The following is a 22519-nucleotide window of genomic DNA, read 5'->3' on the forward strand; positions in this document are numbered from 1 at the left end:
CGACGCCAGTCAACTTTTCAGCGCCACGGTTGTTTTGACCACAGATTCCCTCATATTTTTGTACATAAATAGGCTATTTGAGGGTGTTACTGTTGATAGTTTGTAATTATACGGTTATATCGTCATTATTTTTTATTTTTAAAGTACCTATAGTCGTCTCAGTGTTCATTTTAAGTATTATTTACTATGACAACTCTGCGGCCTTTTACCTGCAATGACATGTTCAAGTTCAATAATGTGTAAGTTTCTCTCCTATGTTTTTGTCTAATATAGTTGAAAAACTCCGCAGCAGATCATTTATTTTTTGTGTCTTCTTTACAGGAACTTGGACCCTCTCACAGAAACCGTATCCTTGAATTACCAACATTGTTTACAATTCACTGAAGTTATCATATTGTTTCTTATTTTTATTTAATCGCCTTATGGACAAAAATAAACATTATTAAGTATTCTACCGTGTTATGTAGTACAAGATTTCTAGTCAATTGAGATTTTTTCTGCAAAAATGCCGTACGACTCCTGCGGCTAGTGATAGCTGTAGTTGCCTATCCGCAATTGTTACCCGAGTGTAGCTTGTATTTGGTATCACTTATATAAGGAGGTTCCTCTATAATAAAATTTACCTCCACGATAAAAGGTGCTTAAAAGATGTTCTTCCTTGTTCTCCCGGGTGGAAGTGCCCCGCAAAATTCTGTACTATTACACTGTATTTTCAAATTATGATCGCAAAATCACGTACATAATCTTAAAGGCTCAGTTTTACATGTTCAGCGTGTTTTCCTTAATCAATTTAAGTACGGACTCTCCTTTTACATGCAATACTTAGCTCACTGGCCTGAGTACTTCCAAGTTGCGGAATCGCCCAGTGGAGAAATTATGGGCTATAGTGAGTTCTTTGGTATTTTTATTATAGAGTTAATTTCATCCAAGTTTATTCTTTTTGACGCTCCATTTTATTTGCCTAGTCATGGGAAAAGCAGAAGGACATGGAGAGAATTGGCATGGTCATGTTACAGCTCTCACAGTTTCACCTGAATTTAGAAGGCTTGGATTAGCTGGAACCTTGATGGCATGGCTTGAAGATGTCTCGGAAAAGTAAGTGATTCTTTTGAATATTTGCTTTTGCTCGGACGAATTCGTTTGTCAAACTTTTATTGACTCTTATTTATAGGAAAAGTGCGTACTTCGTGGATCTCTTCGTGAGGGTATCCAACAAGGGTGCAATTACTATGTACAAGCGATTGGGTTACATAGTTTACCGTACTGTGCTGGAATATTATTCAGGAGATCCGGATGAGGACGCATTTGGTAAGCGGGGAACATCTTTAAATTATCCCTTTTAATTGAGTTATTAGATTTATCAACTCTCTCATGGTCAGGTTGTGCTGTATTACAAACTTTCAGCAGAATATTCATCTTAGGAATGGTAATCTCTTATTTATTCATTTATTAAAAGTTTTAATTTAATTTTGATCAGAAATCCTAATAAAGTGTCATATCATTGTAGTTTTTTTTCATATGTTGTCTTCGTGGAATATTTGTTTCAGATATGAGGAAAGCACTGTCGCGAGATGTGAAGAAAAGATCAGTTATACCTCTGACACATCCTGTGAGGCCAGAAGACGTGGATTGATATCTTTCCAAAGCCTGAGATTTGGTTGTATCATTTAGTGGATGGATGGATAAAATTTGATTAATTTGTTGACTAAAGTTTTGTGAACCCAATATTTTGTGTGCAATTGTGGTAGTTTCTTCAGTGGATTAGGTTGATATGTCAAAATGAAGAAAATCCTTTTGAAATACCTTTTGAATGCCTTGGAATAAATGTAAGTAAATTATATCTTGAAATAAATATTTCTTTGTTGATCATATTTTTATGGTTACTCTTTTGTTGCATCTGTTGAGCGAATGTGTACAACACTCATTAATACCGATTAAATTTCTATTTTTTGGTCAATTTGTCTGTGGGTGACGTACTTTTTATAAAATTGTCTGGCATTGATAAAATGAGTTGAAAGTTGTGGTGATGCTTGTTTTGGCCTTGTCTGTGACAAAACTGAAGGAAGGAAGGTCAGGGGCATAACTAAGGGGGGGGGGGATGAGGGGATAGATCCTCCCCCAATGCCTCGGAGATATAAAAAAATATTTAAAACTATTGTCTAGTTTTGACATATAATAACTGCATTTACTTAAACTTCAATTTTTAGTGCCAAAATGATGCAGAATATATTCCCAAGCATGTCATTTTTCAAGACTTTTACCAGATTTCGCCACCCTAGGCTATCTCATCCCTCCCCCCCTAAGCATACTCCTCATTACGCTATTGAGGAAGGTAATCTAGCTCACAGAACCCTCAAAATTAAATAGTGTGCTTGATAAGGCTATGTGTAAAATTTTATCGAAATAATTACATTGATATTCTATAACTTTTCTTTAATCAGTTCCTTCACCAGTGGCATCACTTGAATCTGCTGCTACTTATTTCCCAATCTCAACTTCTCTAAGTAGCAGATACTCATAAGCATTAAAGAGACTAGCCTATAAAATTCGAAGAATCAAGCGAGATGGAGTGGAATTGATTCATAATGAAACACTGACTTGCAATTTTCCACAAAAATAAAATTTAATTCGACTCGAGTTTCGATGTTACTACATCATTTTCACGGTACAACAGTTGTACCTTGAAAATGATGTAGTAACATCGAAACTCAAGTCGAATTAAATTTTATTTTTGTGGAAAATTGCAAATCAGTGTTTCATTAGAGACTAGCCTCTTGTCGCTCAAGAATGATAATGAGGAGTATGTAAGCAACTGACCGCAGATGGGCATTTGTGCATGCACCGTTTGGTCATTTCAAGGATATGCCAGCATCTAGACTCCCAATCACTTAAATACAATGTACTCCACTGGCATTTAGTTAAAATGCCTTGGTCTCCAGCTTTTGTGGAAACATGAAAATGGATAATATGAATTATATGCTCGATAAATATTCAACTGTAATTATTTTAGATTTCATCTGTCTCTTGAAGAGCCTTCAGATTCTGCCCTGTACCATTTCCATTGTTGAAACTATTTTACTATCACAGGAGAGCTGTTAATTCATTCCATTAACCCCATATTTATTCTACAGAACTGCTTTCAATTAATAATGCATTTTTATAATTTGCAAAACTACATCAGTGGCATTAAATATCCCAGGGTTGAGTGATCTTTGGGATGATATGTAATACCTGTTGTTTGACCCTTTTAGTCTATGTGCGTAAAAATATGCACGGGGCATAAGTATAATTAGTTTGTTTTTGGATAACTATTAGCTGCAATTTGAATGCAAAATACTTGTTTTAAAAGCAGTTTTCATGCAAATGCCTTCAGAAATATGAAGAGTCTTGTTGAAGCCAATTTCATGTGTAATTTATTTTTCAAGGCCATTAGCTCAATGAAAAATATTTATTCTGCCCCCAATAGTTATTGCACTGGATTTTTTGTTCATTTTTTTCTCTTCATCACCCCGAAAAGAGCTAAATTAAGGCCTTTAGACATCGGTGGGTAATAACATATAACAACGACTATCATACACAACCATGACCTGGGTAGAGGAAATCTAATCAGGTGGGACTCGAACCGGGGACCTTCGGCTTGACGGACGAGGACTTTACCCTGCCGCCATTGATGCCGGTAAAGAAATCATTTGTAGATACCTAGCACACTCAGCACTATTTTCCAGAAACTTTGGGGAATAAGTTATAACTACAGGAGGAATGGGAAGTGGGTGTCCATATGGCTTGTGGCATCATTGAAGTGAAATTGGTAATGTATATTTAATGAGAAGCGGTGTGTTAAAAATTCATGAAAGTTATATGGGCAACAACCACAAAAGGACATATGAGTTTCAATAATTATTAGGGCGGTATACACATTTCAATTTTGCGAACGATCATTAATGAGTAGTGATAATACTTTGTCCAGTAATACAATTAACAATAATACCATTAATGATAAAAAATACCATTATGCATCATTATTTTAATTTTACAATACTGTTGAGATTCATACTTTAATTCTGCCAAAGGACATGCATCAGAATTAAACCAAGGGCACTGCCATTTTGGTATGGCACAGCAGCTCGTTGATAATGTAATATCGTAGGTAATAAATATCGTACCGAGGTTTTCCAGGGGGAAGGGCTGTTCGGATTTTCTACCTGTCAATGACCATCATGATTAATTAGGTTTGTTTTTGGATTAGTCATGGAATGACTATTTAAATACTCCATCGCAGTTTTAAAGGATATTTTTACAAATATCTCTGATATCCTCGGCTTACTATTGCGTGAAAACATTTCAGTTGTGCAGATATAAATATAAATCGGTTTGACTCCCGCGGGTCAAATAAAAAAGCATCAAAATATAAATTAACAGTTGAAGAGCGTAAAATAATAAACCGCACTACGAAGCAAGGAGCGAGGAAGTGGCGTCTGTTGTTACCTGTAATATTTTAAATAATGCTTTAAATATCGATACCCTCTGGGTTGATCTAACATCTTGTTCTCTAAACGTATTGATAACAAATATAGTCCAGGTCTTCTTTGAAATATGGAGGCCAAACCTCAGAAAATGCCCAAAGTGGCGAAGGTAAATATTTATCAATTTTCCTTTCTTAGATTCGTGCATCTCGTACTTTTCTGCTTGTTAATATTTTTCTTACACGTGCTATACAATTTATTCCCTTTATTACAATTTCTTTAGGTAAAAAACAAGGCTCCGGCAGAGATTCAAATTACTGCCGAGCAGCTGCTCCGTGAAGCCAAGGAGAGAGATTTAGAAATATTACCTCCTGTAAGTTCCTCTCTTTCATTTATTGTCTTATTTACGGCATATTTCCTTTTTATCCATTGCTCCCGTCACATTTATTGTTCCGAACTAGCCTCTAATGACATGTTCCTTACGTTAACTTTTTTATTCAACCTTCTAGCCTCCCAAACAAAAAATATCGGATCCCGAAGAGCTTGCCGACTATCAACACAGAAAAAGAAAGTTATTTGAAGACAATATTAGGAAAAATCGTACTGTTATCAGTAACTGGATCAAGTATGCTCAATGGGAGGAAAGTCAGAAGGAGGTACACAGGTAAATTATGATTCGGCAACTGGCCATCTTTTTGTTACCTCAGCACAATTTTGGATACAATTTGTATACTTTTCAAATTTCCCTGTGAGTGTCTTAAAATTGCGTATTGACAATATTTAGGCTAGTGGAACATATGGCTGTTTGAATAGTGCTATTTTAGCTGCTTATGGGTCTTATGAAACTGTTTATCTTAGAAAAGTTAGAACTTAGCAAATAGAAAAAATGAATGATTGAATTTGGTTGAGAAAAGTAGAAATGGAAATGTGTTAAATTTCCCCCGAACATTTTCCCCTAACAGGGCACGTTCAATATATGAACGAGCATTGGACGTCGATCACAGAAATATTGCACTATGGCTCAAGTATACTGAATTGGAGATGCGTAATCGACAAGTTAACCATGCCAGGAATTTATGGGACCGTGCTGTTACCATTCTTCCCAGGGCTAATCAGTTTTGGTATAAGTATACGTACATGGAGGAAATGCTTGGTAATATTGCTGGTAAGTCATACTCAAGTCAATAATACTCTTCCTTTTCTGTGATATTCATTAGTTTATGATTTCAAGGTATATTTGCCTAAAATATTTTCATTACTGGTTACTCAATTATAACTTATGCCCCTGTCTTGAAGTGTTGCTTTTTTAGAACTAATCGATCAAAAACAATTACAATGATTTTGAGACTCAACTGCATCATGTGTTCAACTAAAGTACATACCAGCAAATGTGGTTTTTCCACTTGCTGTGGCAACATTACATTCAGGAGCAGTGAGCTATCTAGAGTGCCACAAACCAGCTACAACATTACCCTCAACCTTGCCACCACAGTCAACTGTTGTAGTGATGCAGATACACTGCTCGTAAATGCCGAAAAATGGAACCATGAAGAATATTCCACTTATGTATTGCATTAATTTTTTACATTGGTTTTCTACCAGGACGGTATCTCCATCCCTGCCGAGGTATCAATGGAAAACTTTTCCATCATCCTCAGGGCTGATTGGTTTGCTAAAGTGACAGACTTTTATTCTTTTGAGAAATGGGTGAGGCCTGTTGTAGTTGGAGGAGGCAGGTGTGAGATTTTGTTATGGTGGGAAAAGTCATTGGGGCATCAATCCTTTTTTTTTTTTTGAATCTACAACTTTTCCATCATCCTTGATGCTTAATTACCTGAATTATGATGGAAAAGTTTATTCATGTCTGGCACATCCAATTAACCAGCCTCGCCCATCTGCAATGCTTTCTTAGTCACAGAATTGCAAAAAAAAAAGGCGCTGAATTCAATACAAATATTTAAAATAAATATATTCTTGCTATATTTGGCAAATGGTAAGGAAACTTAATGACTTTGACCTCTTTTGTAGTTGTGAAATATCACAGGAATGTTGCCATCGTCTACTTTTAGATGTAAATTTCATACAGACTACAGAAAGTGTTCCTTACATCATAATTTAGCCATACGTGTTCATTTTTTCCTGTGTTCCCATTCTAATGTGCATGTATTTAGGGCTGTGGTAATTTTTAATCTTTCTAAATTCTGTTGAACTTGACCATTTTGTTGCAGGTAAATGAAATTTAGTAATACAGTACACTCCCGATTATCCGGGGTAATGATGGGGAGAGATGGCACGAATAATCGGAAAACACGGATAATCCAAACTTTCAGTTAAATGTCTTTTAATGTTCATAATTTACGTAAAACAAACAATATATTATTATTTATGCAGTTATTGTGTTGCTTTAGAGTGCTTCCAGGACTCCTTGAGAGCTTTCTTCGCCAGTTCGCGATCTTTTTTTTTAGCGACGATAGCGTGGATGTACTCGTATTATTAATGCTTTGTGTATGGCCTGGTTTCGAAAACAACGCATCCGTGGCTGTGTGATAACGGATACAGGAAAAAGGTTTGCACGAATGCTTCAAAACCACTGCTACACGTCGCAAACTACACTGTCAGGCACTACGCCACGTACTCGCGTCTCGCACAAGTTGCCCGGGTTGAAACTGCTGCGGGACTTATATCCGTGATCAAGGAGCACGGTCGCGCACTGCGAGGCTTGGAAAACAGGAACACGGTGCTCCCGTGAATGCAACTAGAGCGCGATCGCTTCCGTTTTACGAAGGGGATTCTAACGGAAATGATAAGCCCCGTATGTCCTAGCATTGATGCAGTAATTCTGGTGATTTTGCGTAGGATTTTTAAAAACAAAGATCGCGGAAAAATTGAGCGAGAGTGAAAATCATGCACGGATAATCCGCAACCCGGATAAACCGCAGCCGGATAATCGGGAGTCTACTGTACTTTGTATTGTCTACCTTTCAATGCATTCAAGTTGTATTTCTCATTATTTAACTCATACTCTTAATTGTGTAGGTTTTTTTAAATAACATTCCAGTGCAGCAAAATGGTTTTGATGAAGTGGATTCCTAATAATTTTTAATAATGAGATCTGAAATAAAAAGCATTCATTATTCTTTTCAGGGGCACGTCAAGTATTTGAAAGATGGATGGAATGGGAGCCTGATGAGCAAGCATGGCTGACTTACATAAAATTTGAATTGAGGTACAAAGAAATTGATCGTAGCCGAGCAATATATGAAAGATTTGTGTATGTTCATCCAGATGTGAAAAACTGGATAAAATTCGCAAGGTAATCAGCACATGGGTTATGCTGTTTCTTTTTTGTACTGGATGCCAATTGCTATTGTAGAATACATATCTTTTCATTATATTTTGTTGTAAGTCAGTAGTAAAATTTTAGTGTTGTAGTTGGATGGTCTAACTAATTCATACTAATACACTAGAACTTCTTGATTTGTGCAAAATTATTTATTCATGCCTATAGCATCACATATTTTTCACAACATTATTTCATGTAATTTTATTTAGGTTTGAAGAGCAGCATAACTTTATCGCAAGTGCTCGGAGAGTATATGAAAGAGCTGTAGAATTCTTTGGAGAAGAAACTATGGATGAAAGGTTGTACATAGCATTTGCAAAATTTGAGGAAGGACAGAAAGAGGTGAGCCAGGAGTACTGTTTCTATTTTTGTTCAGTTTGATATTCCTGATTTTACGCTTTTAAGCACATAATAATGAGTAAATGTAAATGAATTTGCCTACTCATGGATGATCTGTGTAAATAATATTATAACGATTTTTAGATAAAATTCTTTAAATTAATGGTTCCTGTCTACTTTAGCATGACCGTGCTCGAGTTATTTACAAGTATGCCCTCGATCACATCCCCAAAGAGAGAGCTCAAGAACTTTATAAGGCATACACAGTTCATGAGAAAAAGTATGGTGACAGGACTGGTATTGAGGATGTTATTGTCAGTAAAAGGAAGTTTCAATATGAAGAGGTAGGTACAGCATATGCATACTGTTGTTGAGAACTGACTTAGTTTTCTTTTTTGATGAATTGGTTAAAATACTTTTATTTTTTTTGGATTCCAGGAAGTAAAAGTCAACCCAGAAAACTATGATGCCTGGTTTGATTACTTACGCTTGGTAGAAAGTGAGGGTAACTTGGAGATCATTCGGGAAACCTACGAACGTGCCATTGCCAATGTTCCTCCTACTAAGGTATGCTAGACTTATTCATATGTTAAACGCTTTCATTGCTGACGATTCACCTGTTTATCCTTTGTAGTCTTGGTTTGTTTGCCATGGAGGTACTCATTTGACTTGCTGTTTTGACAAGAAATTAGTGCTAGAAATTGAAATAGTTTACATCAAAGTGATCAGCAGTGAAAGTGTTGACTTATTTTTAGAATGAATTAAATGATCAGTTTTAGATTTAAATCATTAGAAGATAAAAGAGAAGTGAATAGATGTGAAGTTTGTTAGCTCATGATAGCTTGTTTTTAATGTTCAGAGGCCAGAGCATCTGTCCAGTATGACTTAAAAATTTGAAGATTATAACCACCTCTGTTAGCAATCATCACTTTAACAGACCAAAAGTTTGATCTGTTATGAGTAGCTAGAAATTTCTACCGCCATTTTAGTGAATTTGAATGCTGTGACCTACAGTACTTTACAAGTTGCTGTACACTAATTTATGATTACTCGCATTTTGAAAATATGGAAGATTTAGGATTTATTTTTTATCCAGACTGTATAATTCTGTGTGTGAGCGTATGAAAATTGAAAGTGCTCCTATTAAAGATCTTTTCATTAATTCAATTCAATTAAGAAGCTTTTGTAATGAAAGTTAGAACTCTGTTTCACATTGCTTAAGTTTTTCATGTGTTTTATTTCCAGGAAAAACAATTTTGGAGGCGGTATATATATTTATGGATTAATTATGCCCTGTTCGAAGAACTAGAAGCTGAAGATATGGAACGCACAAGACAAGTATACCGTGCTTGTTTGGAATTAATACCCCATAAAATATTTACCTTCACAAAAATGTGGCTTTTATATGCTCAGTTTGAAATTCGACAAAAGAACCTCACGGCTGCTAGAAAAACCTTGGTAAGGCCGACCATTATTTTCATTGATAATTTTACTACATAATTCTTTTTATGATTGAATTTTTTGAACTGCCGTGGGTCTTATGTATGTGAGCATTTGCTACAATGTGTATATTTATTTCAATATTTTAGGGTATGGCACTTGGTAGATGTCCCAAAGACAAACTTTTCCGAGGCTACATTGATCTTGAAATTCAGCTGCGTGAATTTGATCGATGTAGAATATTGTATGAAAAATTTCTTGAATTTGGTCCTGAGAATTGCATCACATGGATGAAGGTACAGTATTGTTTACAATATTGTCACATATGTAGTTCCTTTAACATAAAATAATGACAGCAATTGAAAACTTTCTTTCTTCTTTTTTAAAGTTGCCACGCATCAGGTTTATGTAATAAATTGCTTTATCAGGCTTTTCTGACTCTGAACTTGAAATGAAATGTTTTAAAATATTTTGGTCAGTGGTGTAGCGTGGAGGGAGGTCTGGGGGGTCCAAACCTCCTCCTCCCCCCTTAAATACAAGAACACAATTACTTTCCTTCATAAAAGAACAAAATATTGAAAAATCATGTTTTATCTAAAGATTTATTTGACAACTGAATTTTTTTCTACTGTGTTAAAATTAGTTTAAAACCCTCTAATTAGTGACCTGTTTTTCAAAAAATTTCCTTCCTGGTTTTGGACCCTCCCCCCCCTGAACAAAATTCCTGGCTATCCCACTGATTTTGGTGCTTTCTTTTTTAGTTTTTGGTGGATGCTGTCTCTACTTCCTATAAATGTATTTATGTACTTTCTTGCAAGTATGTCAGGAGCATTGGGTTTTCTTATTTCAGTTTGCTGAGCTGGAGACACTTCTTGGGGATAATGACAGAGCTAGAGCAATATATGAATTGGCAGTCAATCAGCCTCGCTTGGATATGCCAGAATTGTTGTGGAAGGCATATATTGACTTTGAAGTTGGGCTTGGAGAAATGGATAAAGCAAGAGAGCTGTATGAAAGGTTATTGGAAAGGACACTTCATGTCAAGGTAGTGTATGATACATTTTTGTTAAGTGTTAGTTATTTTTAATGAGAATGATTCTCAAAGGATGTGATGGAACTGTTATGTATTAAACAGCTCGGTAGATATGAAAGTAGTGAGTGAAATAGGTAAATAAATTTTAATAATTGTAGCAAGTGTTGCAAATTTCTGGATAAAAGTTATATGCTCCATTTTTTCAATAATACATTTTTTCCATGTTATTTCTTATTTAAGTTGACCGAGGTTTATTTTATTGGATGAATCAAAATATCACAAATATTTAACTTGTGATGATTTCCTGGATTTATCAATTCATGGAGTACTAGATGTTCATTTTTGAAACAATTTCTTACAGCCACATTCTTTCTGCACTCTCTTTCACATTCAACTCTTTAGTGCGTTGTCAACTTTTTATAATATTTTTGACAAAAATATTTTGTCTGCTAATTATATTTTCATCATACATAATTGATACTCTAGCATACTTTTCACCTTTTAATGGAAATGTTCAGTGTGCGAAACTGAAGTGATGGTGATCTGTCCATATTAAATGTCAAGTGACGTAGTAGTAAGTACGTGATCCATCATTTTTTGTGTCTTCAATTGCATCTTATCATTAATAATTGGGAAATTAGTTTGTTGCGACTCTTTTATTGATTAGTCTTAATTTTAATTTTTTTAATAACCATTCCATTTATGCTTATATTTGTGTAACAAATTTATTTGTAAAATTGGACATTGCAATTGTCTAATTTTACTAATATTAAAAACTTCCACCACATCGTGCCTCGCATCATGAAAGATAACAAATTTATATTTTAATGTCTAATATTGAATCTCTAGGTATGGATGAGTTATGCTCAATTTGAGCTGTCTGCTATTGAAGAGGGTGAAGATGAGTCAAAGGGTGAGGAGGAACGTATATCCCGGGCGAGGAGAATATACGACCGGGCAAACCAGTCACTGCGGAGCCGAGGTCCCTCAGAGAAGGAGGAACGGGTTCTGTTGTTGGAGGCCTGGAGGGATTTTGAAGCCCGACTGGGAGATGAGAACAGCCAAAACCGTGTCAAGCAGCTCATGCCTCGCCGTATCAAGAGACGACAACGCGTTCGAGCTGAGGATGGGGTGAGTTTCATTTCTGAGGTTTTTTGTTTTTACTTTTTCATTATCCTTCACAGAAAATTGATGAAGCTTTTTAAAAATTGAGTCAATGACTTCAGGTCATACTTAGTGGGAATTTTGTAATATGGGATTTAGATTGTGTAATTGAATTAATGTATTTCTCCAAATATAGTCCCCCTCTGAATATATCACCCCCTCTGAATTATTTTGAGGCCTCAGTTTTGCGAAAAATTTTAAAAAATATGCTTGAAAACCCCTCTGTACTTTTTCCAGGGGCATTTTTTGGAAAAAAGGGGGGACTATATTCAGATATATACGGTAGATCGATAGGCTTATGTTACACTTGATAATGCTTTTTGTAACAATGAAACCCGTTGTGTCTAAATAAAACCCGGTGGAAATATGTCAATGTCCAATTTTACTAATATTCCTGAAGTATCCTGACATGCATGATCAGCTATCATCACAAAGGGTAAGCTCTGCATTTAGGCCAAACGAATGGTTAGAGTTGATGGTGGCAATCCCCTGAGGGAGAGTATCAGAGAAGGGGTGGGTCCCTACCAATGGAGGATTTCTATGCTTCACTGAGTGGAATGGAGGAAATAGGTTGTAAGAGAAGAGAGGATAAAAAAATTTCAGCCATGCCAAAGGCTTAGGGTCAATTGGAAACTGCCTGCTTTACTATATACAGTACTAATAATAATACTTCTTCTTCTTTCTCTTATCCCCTTTTGCTGTGAGGCGTCCGGTTCCACAAGCCACTTTCTAAACTCCCTCCTATTCTGAGCGAGCCATAATAATAATACTTAGTTCAACATTAAACACAACACAGGGTCTTTTTCAATAAAAGCTAAATCTATAAATCGTAATTCATTTTATTGCTCTCCAAAACTTCATTTAGTGAATAGAATGTTTGAACTTTGGAAATATGCAATCTCTGGCCTCTTGTAGTCGGTGTTTAAAAAGGCATAGTTTAACATAGTAAAAAAAATTCTAGTTGAAAGCTTGCATTGAGGCTGTATCAAATTATTTTTACCTTTTTTTTTAATGACACATAGACACTTTTTTATTACATCAGCACCAGTTTTATGGCTGTCAAGGTTCTCTTTTACATTAAATAGACATTCAAATATACTTTGACCATGTAATGTCATAATCCGTAGCTCCTTAAATAATAGTTTACAATGTTCCCCTACAGTAGAACCTTAGCATAATGAAATTCAGGGGACTCAAAAAGTAGTGGATTTGTTGTTGTGCAGTATAATTATTGCAAAGCTCAACGGTGCTGGAGTAAAGTTTCAATGAATTTGTAGTTTGTAATGTGAGTTTCACTGAAATCGTCAGAAGATTTTTGGCTTCGCAAACTTTCCTCTTATTTACTTGAAAATAATGATTTTTTTTAAATCATTAAAAATTCAAATGTACTCTGAAAAATTCCTTAAACAATTTTTAAAGCCTTTATGTACTTAATTGTGAAAAAAGTGTCATATCTAAGAGGAACGTGTTTATTGGCTGTTTTATTTGTTGAAGACAATGTCCGCTCCTGTTTTTTGCGGCTGGCATGTGGCAGTGCACTGGCCACTGGTTTGTGTGATCCAGAACATGTCAGTAAATGCATTCTGCAGTCAAAATTTTCTTCTAATAATTCTCTAGACCATTATTCTTATGACTGAGGGGACCACCAAAAATTTAACAGTTGTAGTGAGTGTTATTCTGTATGTGAATTTTTACTGTTTCACCCGACTTCAGTTGAACTTATAGTTTGATGTCATGGAAGCCAATTTTCTTGCATATATTTTGTGTACACATTCAAAGGTTAGAGGTAATTTGCTAATATAGCAGCATTTGGCTGTTTTCAAACTTTGCTGGCCTATTATATTTTGTGTAACAATTTACGTTAATTTTTTCAGAGTGAAGTTGGATGGGAAGAATTCTTTGATTATATATTTCCTGAAGATGAAGCTGTCAAACCAAATCTCAAACTGCTGGCAATGGCGAAAGCATGGAAGAAGAAACAAGAAATATCCCCTGAAGCTGATGAGGATGAAGAAAATGACAATGAAAGTTAACATAAAATTTCAATGTTTTTGTGTACATATGACGTGTAAATATTCTATTTTTATAGTAAAGATTTTTACTCTATCATGTTGCACTCTCTTATGATCCACCAATTTTATCAATTTCATGCTTAAACGTATATGTTATGTAATGTGTTCGAAAGCAGCTCACAAGTCAGTTTCACAGAGACCGATTTTCTTACATTTGGAAAAAAAATAATATAAGTAAAACATACCTTTATATAGCCAGTTGTGGTGATACACATGCAGTCTCTGATTGCTTCAAGTGTGTCTAGGCATAGCTGTTAAATCATTATGTAAGGGCAAGCATGCACTAATGGAACTATGATTTTATTTTCACCACATGGGTACCTACTGAATAGATCATGAGCAATGATAATCAGTGGATCGGTCATGTTTGAGTAAAGTCAGAGACTCTGTATGTAATTCCATAGCAATGTGTGTTATTTATCGCAGCTAAGGCTAGGAATCATCAGTCAACCATAAATTATTGTTGGCACACATCATCCAACCACGACTACTCTGTAACTATTTTGGTCAAGTCAGAATGAAGCTGTAGGCAGTCGGCGACACACGCTAACATTGTGTGCTATTTCAGTCACCAATACTGGTCATTTGAGAGCAACCAAAATCAAATTTTGTTTTGTCAATTCAGATCCAACCCATGTGCTTCGTGTACAATACACCATTTGCTCTGTTGGCACTGGCTGATACAAACAGCTGTCATTTCTGCTACATCGGTTATTTACACTTTTCCTATCTCCCCATTTGGCTCCTGCAAAGGTTAAGTAACTTAATAGGTAGCTGTGACTACATCAAGATCTTTGAATGCACATTTATCCGTGCTTAGGTTGACTGATCGTTTGAATAAAGAGATGAAACAATATTAATAGAATTTATTACATCTTTCAAAAATAATAAAAAAATAATGACACAATCGAAAAAGTTAAATTTAGATAATTCAAACTTTTAGAAATCAAGATCTCACCTCAGACACTTCCAGATGTCAGATTTTGTTTTAAATATCAACAATTTCTAATGATGAAGTTAGCTCCAATTTTCCAATAAAAACTTAAAACCGAAGCGTCTCACTTTTGAAAAGGATATTAAATAGTTGATCACTTGACTTAACCCTTTTTGTTCGAGCTTATCAAACATAATTTACGGCGGCCCACCTCTTTTTCTTTAAATCAATTCAAAGTCGCTTATGAACTTTAACTAAGCATTCGAGACGGATTGTTATTTGAATTAATGGCGCGAAAGATATTGTAGATTGAAAAAAATGTCAGTTGCTCAGCAAAATTTTTGCGATGAATTGTAGAATGGAGTATTCAAATGTAATTTGAATATTTTTTAACCTACTTAATGAGTGAAATAGGTCATATTCATTGTCATATTTGTGTTTAAAATGAAGAACGGATAGGTTTTAATTCTTGTAAAGTTGGCTATGCCGAGGTATGCATATCAAGTTAACAATTTTAGCATAGGCACTGTTCATTTATATGCATATCAAATAATTATTAAAGGTGTTAATAATATTTTTATTTGATATTGTAAAATAATCATTAATAACGGTTCTATTTCAATTCTTTCGACCGAATGTTGTCGTGTTTTTGACCAGGCGGCATGTACACACGGCTGTCTTGAAAGATGTCGTCCATGTAATTCCGTGGGTGTAATGCCGTGTGATGTATGTGCTTTTTAGATGATCATGTGCTTTTGTTTTGATCAAGCCGCCACTTATTACCTACTTAGCCCATAATTTTGATTTTCGGAGTGTAATCTAAGGACTGGTGGGCTTAAATGACTTGATATGTTTTTGTAAACACTCAGGTTTTTTTGATCACCGCCAGTTATTTACTAGAAGACCAGCGAGATATTTATTTCGTGGCAACAAGAAGATATAAACACGGTTTTGTGGAAGGCGGTGTTCCAACCTAGTAGAATCATCGAGACAAATGGATGTAAGTAAATTTGTTCACCTTGTTATCGGAAAGTATCTCAAGCCCATAAATGAAAGAGATGCCATACAAAGAGAAATTTTCAGTGTTCTTTTTTTGCTTAACGTGGAAGATGATAGTCAATGTTTGTTATGGAAGAATATTTTTATTTTCCTGTTATTGTTCTTTCGCACCATTGATGGCAATTTCAGGTACGGAAATTTTATGAAAATATATTATGGTATTGACATTAAAGACTTCGTCAATTCATACCGGAGATATCATCTGTGGAGTTTTTATTTGTTATTAGTGCTTTTTTAAGCCGTGGAGAATATTATTATAAATCATAATTTTCAAGTGACGGTATCAACATCGAATCGTTCATCTGAAACTTCTAATACTCTTGAATTGGATATGTGGATACGCTGATCTGAAATAATTCTTATCACCGTAGTGCTGAATGTACATAATTTTTGGAGGTTGTTAGTCTGATTGAAAACTTAATAGGAATAGTAATGCTTGCACTAGTGTCGTTGTGAAGGGGGGTTTCATCTCAAAACAGGAGGAGGGATAATAGGTGACAGTCCCCGAGGATGCTTCTTTTGCACTTATAACGTTTAAAAGAGAAATCGGTGATGGTCGCCTTACATGATTTTGCACAATCTGCCTGTATTTAGACGAAAATAGCCCTTGATGTATTATGAAAAAATACCAGCAAGTCAAGATTCTGACTCCGATTTTTACATTCTACAATTTTATTTCACAAGTACGAAATACAGTCATGCATTGGCTTGGTTGTAGAGTACCGATCTTAACATAAGTCCCAGTTATATTAGGTTATTTTTTGTAATATTTTAATATAATTTATTGCTGCTTCATGGGCAGAGCACTTGAGTTACTAATGGTTTGCATTTAACATGATTGTGAAAATATAATTTTTTGGGGAAGGAAGAAAAAATGTGATTGGCTGCTGGTAATGGTTGAGAGGTAGCTTAAGCATCAGCTACATGTGAGGAAGGAATGAGGTTACTCACTAGGAGGTTTAGATGAGATAAAAGGATAGGTAGCCAGAAATGACATTTTGATGATAGTTAGTTCTTGCTGATTATAGAAATGGTTGGTTAGTTTTTTATTTTTTTATTCTTGCAGATTTGAGTGAGGAAAAAATAATCACATTTTTATTGGATTGGTGGGGTGCATGGGATGAGCCATGGAAGATGATGAACATTGGCATTGCAGTAGAAATTTAGAGGAATGTCCCTTTGAGCTGGCAGTCACAAAATAGGTTGAAAATCGATAGTCATGAAATTAAGTTAAATTTTTACCTAATTTGCTTGAGTTTGAGGCAAAGAGTCCATAAAAGCTGAGGAGATTGGCCTGGTTAGTAAGGAACATCAAAGAAAACTGCTTGAGAAAGCTCCCAGTCATATTCGGCCTGTTTACATGGTGCATTAACATGTACAAGTTAATGTCTGTTTGTGTGAATGATTTTTGTGGACCGGGACGGAACATATACAAATGTATGAACCGAATTGGAACACATTCTATTTTCTGTTAATTCATTCACATAAGTTGTGTTCTGTGCATTTTGGTGTTCATTCATACATTAGACATAATTTGTACTTGTTAATACTCCGTATAAACAGGCCTCTAGAAACATATAATTCATTCAATTGGGATGACTCCGTTATTCTTATTCCATAATTATTAATTGTAAGGGTATTTCACCTTGTTTCTTCCGTGCAACTTCACATCAAGTAGCTTTGACAAACTGAAATACATTGTTATCATCATGTAACAGTAAGTGCTGTGGGAATAGAATTAATAAAGGAAAACTTGTTCAAGCAATGCGACCAAGTTTCATTGATTCAAGATCTTTCTGTTTTCAGAACTATGGAGGACTTTCGTGTATAAAAGAAATAAAATCCAGAATCTCTTTCTACCAACATTCGGTTAGGCTAAACTTTTGTATTTCGTGTGTTAATAATTAAGTAATATTTTGGCTTGAGTTCAAACCCAGGATAGCTTCATGGTGATCGATTTGGGTTTCATTTAGGGTGGTATTCGAATATCTTGTTAATTTCAAACGAAAGATAAAGACTACCAGAATTTAGATTTTATCTCGATTTGTAACTGTGCTCATATCGATAGGTTGGTAATCAGTGACAAGGTAATTAGCTATTATTCCTTAAGTTTGTATTCTAATAAATTGGTCTGATTAATATTCTCCCCAACCATATTATGACTACTAAACGTTTGGAAAACTGGGATATTTCGTTTAACCATCTTGAATGCATAGCCGTAGTGGAAGGGAATTGCTTTGGTATACTGTATTGCTGTTGGTTCCATAATCTTGAAGTCTCAAATTTGGATACATAAAACTAGGTAAATGAAGGATACAGACTAGCTACTAAATTGTTAATCTTCATTTTCTTTGTTTGACCTCATTTTTTAGACTCCAATTTCTCTTTGTAAGTCATTGTAATATTTTGTATTGCTGTTTTCATGAAGAAAAGTACCCCATTTTTGGGGATATTCAAGAAAAGCTTATATTTTGACGATTCATAACTTGCAAAGCAGTCAGTCAATTACAGTCAACATTGAGCACTTGCTATGCTATCATCTACATTTTGATTTTACTGTGGACTATTCAGGGAAATCCTATCCATGCTTTTTGAGCAGAATATCAAACAGTTAATTATGTGTAATAAAATATAATAGCACTAACATATCCCTGTGCTTCAAAATAATCTCTTTCATTGTCCATATATGTTTAACAACAAAATTATTCATTGTATTACCTGAACATTAAGTAATTTTTCTTTATGTGACAAAAGAAAGGTAAACTGAATTAACACTGAGCTATGTACACTGTTATTAATAAGGGCAATGTTGAACTTAAAACGTGGTACAGGCTATTGATACATTTTTTCTGCCTAATCTGTTAGTTTCAAACCTATAAATAATTTCATAAATGCTAACTTAATTCATTGGATCTCTACTATTGAGAAATATTTGTGCCATGAGTAGGGAATAATAATGAGAGAATGGGTTTGGAGTATGTATATTTTGTATGTTGTACACAAATGTAATTGAAAGGGAAATGTTAAAGAATATAAAATTATGCATAAAGAAGTATGGAAACTGCATGGTGAAAAATCTAAATAAAGAGTTCACTCTAAGTTTGCATTGCCTGTTACTTTGAAGTCTTTCGTTGATGGTAATAATTAAAAATCTGTTTATATTTCAGCTGGATGAGCCAAGTGAAGAGAGAATTGTGCGAAGGACTAGTTCGAAAGAAAAAAGAGGAATTTCCGAGTTAAGTTCCCGTGAGGGAGACAAAGGGAATTTGCATGATGAGCTGTATTTTGACAGGGAGGATGATTACCCCCCTGAAGTAGATGATAAATTTTTGAATTGGAAAGGTCAGAGAAGAGGAGCCGGGGGTAGGTACAGAAATAGGTGGCCTGGTCGCAGAATGAGTTTTGGGCGGTCAAGGGTAGGTAGCCGTGGTAGTCGTCGGGAGGACCTGGATGAAGGAGAGATATTTGAATTGGCTACAGATAATGCTGAGGGTAATGAAGTATTGGACGAGTGGGTTGTAGAGGGAACAGAATTTGCCAATGATGGTTCTTTAATTGTGGAAGAATACGTTCTTGATGATGAAAGTTTGCAAGCTGGTCTGCAGAGATATAACTCTAAGTATCTCAGGGGCAGAGGTGGTTTCAGGAGAGCCTCCAGGGGAGCAAGAAAATCATATGAGAGACAGCGACCTTACGAAAAGTATGAAATAATTGATGATAAAACATTTGGAAATTACGCAACACGCACTAGAGGCAGGAGCCCTGCATATCGAGATAATGATAATTATCGTGAGCCATATGATGCCGAAGCAAATCCCCATGGCTCACGTGAATGGAGCAAGAGGGGGTGGAGCAGAGAGGATAATGCAGGGTATCGCAAGAAGAGTCTCTCTCCAAACAATCCAGCTGCTGGCGAAGACGAGAGATATTCTGGAAGGGGTGACTCAGGTAAACAGTACTATGACCCAAGGTACCTCTCCTCGAGTAAAGCTCTGGAAGGGGGAGAGTCACCTGCTGCTCGGAGAAAAGGTGCTCATGGGAAGAGGGAAGAAGGAAGCCCTGCTGCAGATGCGGAGGAATACAGTCCTGTTGCTTCTCGGAAGCATGGGTGGACAAGGGATCGTAGTCCATCAGCTCAGCACCACAGCCAGGAGCGGTCTTGGCCCAGAAACAGGAGGGAATTGAGCCCACCTGCTGCCTACAAATTGAGAAGCCAATCACCACCAGAGAAGAGAAGAGCTTACAGCCCCAGTGTCACTGATAAGAGGGAAAGTTCACCTAAACGCTCAAGAGGTATTGTGTTTCTCCATTTCCAGTTGCTTGTGATGCTATAATTAATATCTCATTGTAGGTGTCATTAAGTATTATTTATTGTTATTAAATTAAATTAATTTTAAAAGTTTTTCTTAATTTCTCTTTGTACGATCCATCTCTAAGGAAATGAGACTCCTCCATATTTTTGCTTTTGTGTTCAATAATCTTCTTCTCTGTATCATGCGCTGAATATTTTTATGGCATCTATTTTACCTCCTGACCTACATATACTTCATGGATTGGAGCTGGGTGTATATTTATTTGTTTTTTGGGAAGCAACCCCACGTAATGGATGGATAGTTTATTAATCAGTAATCTTAATTTGCCTGAATGAGGATATGTATATACATCTGTGACTATGCTGCTGTTAATTATTTAGGTGTATAAGTACTGGAGAAGAGAGGAAAGAGTAGATGCAGTTTAATGATAATCTTTGTTTTTATTTTCATGATAGCGGTGCCTGTGGTATCAAATAAAGGTGCATTGAGTATATTTGAGTATCAAAATTGTGGAATGCATAATTGATAATAATGTGTTGTAGGCTACTCTATTTTCATTACATTTCATTGTCCTCCATCCCCTGCATGAACATTAGGTAAAGATGGCTCCCCCAAGAAGAGGGGCCGCAGCATTTCCCCTCACCAAAGAGGCAGCACCGTCTCGAGTGGGAAAGGGGGCCACTCTGTCTCCCCAGTTGGACGCAAGTCAGGTAAATCATCCCGCAAGAGAAGTCCCCCATCTGGTTCAAGGAAGAGGGGACGAAGTTCGTCATCGTCTTCTAGCCAGGGAGGTAGAAGCAGTCGTTCAGATTCCAGGGACAGCCCAGAGAGGGGCGCGGACGGTAGAGATGAGCACCATTCGTCTTACTCGTCGAGGGCTGGTGCTCACTCGAGAGATCCTCGTCGGGCTGGTTCTAGTGTGGGCCAACCTGCGCAACAAGACACTGCATGGAAGCAGCCTGTGGAGCCTGCCCATGATTATTCTGCCATGCACCAGCAACATCAGCAGTTTGGGATGGATTCCGGAGGAATGGCATCAGCAGCTGCTTCGACTGTCTATCCGGTTAGATGCTATTTTCCATTGTGGTTGTTACTTCTTGAGTTTTTGCATTGCATATGTTATGTGTAGATGATAATCTTCTTTAGCATAATATTCTTTACAGGATAGCTTGTTCATTATGCTATTTTGTCTGTGAATGCTTTCTTATAATCTTGGTGTGCATCATGGAATGGAAAATTTAAGGGATCAAAAGGTCTAATTAGCATCTGACATCATGGAATTGCAATGGCTTTTCATTGTTGTTACTGGGTTTGTACCCTTTTTTTGTTTGTGTGAGAATTTCTTGTGAATCCAGTGGATTGAAAATTTGGTTGAATTTTAATGTGTGCAGGGGACCTACACTGCGTATGCAGCTCAGCCTGACATGTCAGCAGCAGGGTACCATCAGGCAGGCCACGCGGGATATGACATGTACAACTATCAAGCGTACTACCAGCAAAGTGCGATGCAGCCTACTTATGGTGGAGTAAGTATTACTTGAATGAGAAAGTTTTAGTAGCAGAAAGATTACGTAAAGAGTATAGAGTTTTTATCAGTAAATTACGAAAGAGTTATGAAAATTACTGAGGAAAACAATGCCGAGAGGAGACCTTTTCATTTTCAGTGATTTTCTTCTTCAGAATTATGAAATGATAACTGCTGATCAGCATGTCCACAAGTCAGTTGACTGATTATTTGTAGCAACTCCAAGATAATGCTGGAATGGTGTCTATCTGCCAGAGTGTGAGCCAACCACTGATTTTGTTGTGTGCCACAGATAAGATGCAGTTAAATGAAATCGAAGCTCAATTGATGTTGACACTAATTATTTTTGCCATGTAAATATTTATTGCTTACTTACTGATGTTTTTTTTGTTTCAATACTGCCTCAAAAATGGTATCATTATGCTTTGTAACTTGTAAAGGAATATCAAATGATTCAACTATAAAGTGGTTATGGCCCATATTCGAAAGGTAAGTTTTGGTCTTAAAACTTGATATTTGTAAAGGACTGGTTTAGCTTGATTATTCTCCACTGTTGCATTTAACTTAGTGTTAACTTGTGCTGTTTTCTTTTTAAAAAAGCAGTGGAATGATGAAATGTTTTTGATAATTGCAAATTAGAACAAAATTTCAGTTCATAAATTCAAAATTTTCATGCATAAATGACCTGTGAATTCTTTATGGGATGTAAAGAGAGCTGTGATTTGTTTTTCAGGAGTTTGTCCCTCACCAAGTTCATCCAGAATGGAGTGAAGCGGGGGTAGTCCTTCCTGACATGACACAGCCACCTCCGTTGCAGCATCAGATGTCAGGTAC

General features: G+C 36.0%; 3 protein-coding genes across 4 annotated transcripts in view; all 3 read left to right on the forward strand.

Annotated features, from left to right (window-relative positions):
* The first annotated feature begins 21 nt into the window (after positions 1 to 21).
* On the forward strand, positions 22 to 1871 carry LOC124154495 (N-alpha-acetyltransferase 20). The gene is made up of 6 exons (XM_046528271.1): positions 22 to 239; positions 322 to 346; positions 796 to 886; positions 966 to 1095; positions 1172 to 1308; positions 1548 to 1871. The coding sequence occupies exons 1-6, from the start codon at positions 187 to 189 to the stop codon at positions 1631 to 1633; spliced, it is 522 nt and encodes a 173-aa protein (XP_046384227.1). The 5' UTR covers positions 22 to 186; the 3' UTR covers positions 1634 to 1871.
* A 2556-nt stretch (positions 1872 to 4427) lies between these two features.
* On the forward strand, positions 4428 to 13888 carry LOC124154496 (protein crooked neck). Its single transcript, XM_046528272.1, has 13 exons — positions 4428 to 4632; positions 4747 to 4836; positions 4973 to 5127; positions 5426 to 5628; positions 7608 to 7776; positions 8016 to 8148; positions 8328 to 8489; positions 8584 to 8712; positions 9391 to 9603; positions 9735 to 9881; positions 10436 to 10630; positions 11468 to 11749; positions 13657 to 13888. Exons 1-13 carry the CDS (start codon positions 4594 to 4596, stop codon positions 13813 to 13815), a joined length of 2076 nt encoding a protein of 691 aa, XP_046384228.1. The 5' UTR covers positions 4428 to 4593; the 3' UTR covers positions 13816 to 13888.
* A 1560-nt stretch (positions 13889 to 15448) lies between these two features.
* Positions 15449 to 22519, forward strand: part of LOC124154499 (zinc finger matrin-type protein CG9776-like) — a 33660-nt gene continuing 26589 nt past the window's right edge. The window contains exons 1-6 of one of the 2 annotated variants that reach the window (XM_046528273.1): positions 15449 to 15788; positions 19015 to 20140; positions 20616 to 20639; positions 20757 to 21223; positions 21552 to 21686; positions 22419 to 22515. In XM_046528273.1, coding sequence (XP_046384229.1) covers positions 15783 to 15788; positions 19015 to 20140; positions 20616 to 20639; positions 20757 to 21223; positions 21552 to 21686; positions 22419 to 22515 — 1855 coding nt within the window. In that variant the 5' untranslated portion in view covers positions 15449 to 15782. The remainder of the gene's footprint in view (positions 15789 to 19014; positions 20141 to 20615; positions 20640 to 20756; positions 21224 to 21551; positions 21687 to 22418; positions 22516 to 22519) is intronic. The other variant, XM_046528274.1, reaches the window with a different exon arrangement.

Source organism: Ischnura elegans, chromosome 2, assembly GCF_921293095.1.
Source record: "Ischnura elegans chromosome 2, ioIscEleg1.1, whole genome shotgun sequence".
Classification (NCBI taxonomy): Eukaryota; Metazoa; Arthropoda; class Insecta; order Odonata; family Coenagrionidae; genus Ischnura; species Ischnura elegans.

Bases quoted from the DNA above. Each gene is read 5' to 3' on its own strand.
- LOC124154495 (XM_046528271.1), top strand. From the start codon at position 187: ATGACAACTCTGCGGCCTTTTACCTGCAATGACATGTTCAAGTTCAAT. The intron at 887-965 runs GTGAGTTCTTTG...TTATTTGCCTAG, and splicing joins TGGAGAAATTATGGGCTATA to TCATGGGAAAAGCAGAAGGA. The intron at 1,309-1,547 runs GTAAGCGGGGAA...TATTTGTTTCAG, and splicing joins TCCGGATGAGGACGCATTTG to ATATGAGGAAAGCACTGTCG.
- LOC124154496 (XM_046528272.1), top strand. From the start codon at position 4,594: ATGGAGGCCAAACCTCAGAAAATGCCCAAAGTGGCGAAG. The intron at 5,629-7,607 runs GTAAGTCATACT...TATTCTTTTCAG, and splicing joins AATGCTTGGTAATATTGCTG to GGGCACGTCAAGTATTTGAA. The intron at 8,490-8,583 runs GTAGGTACAGCA...TTTGGATTCCAG, and splicing joins GGAAGTTTCAATATGAAGAG to GAAGTAAAAGTCAACCCAGA.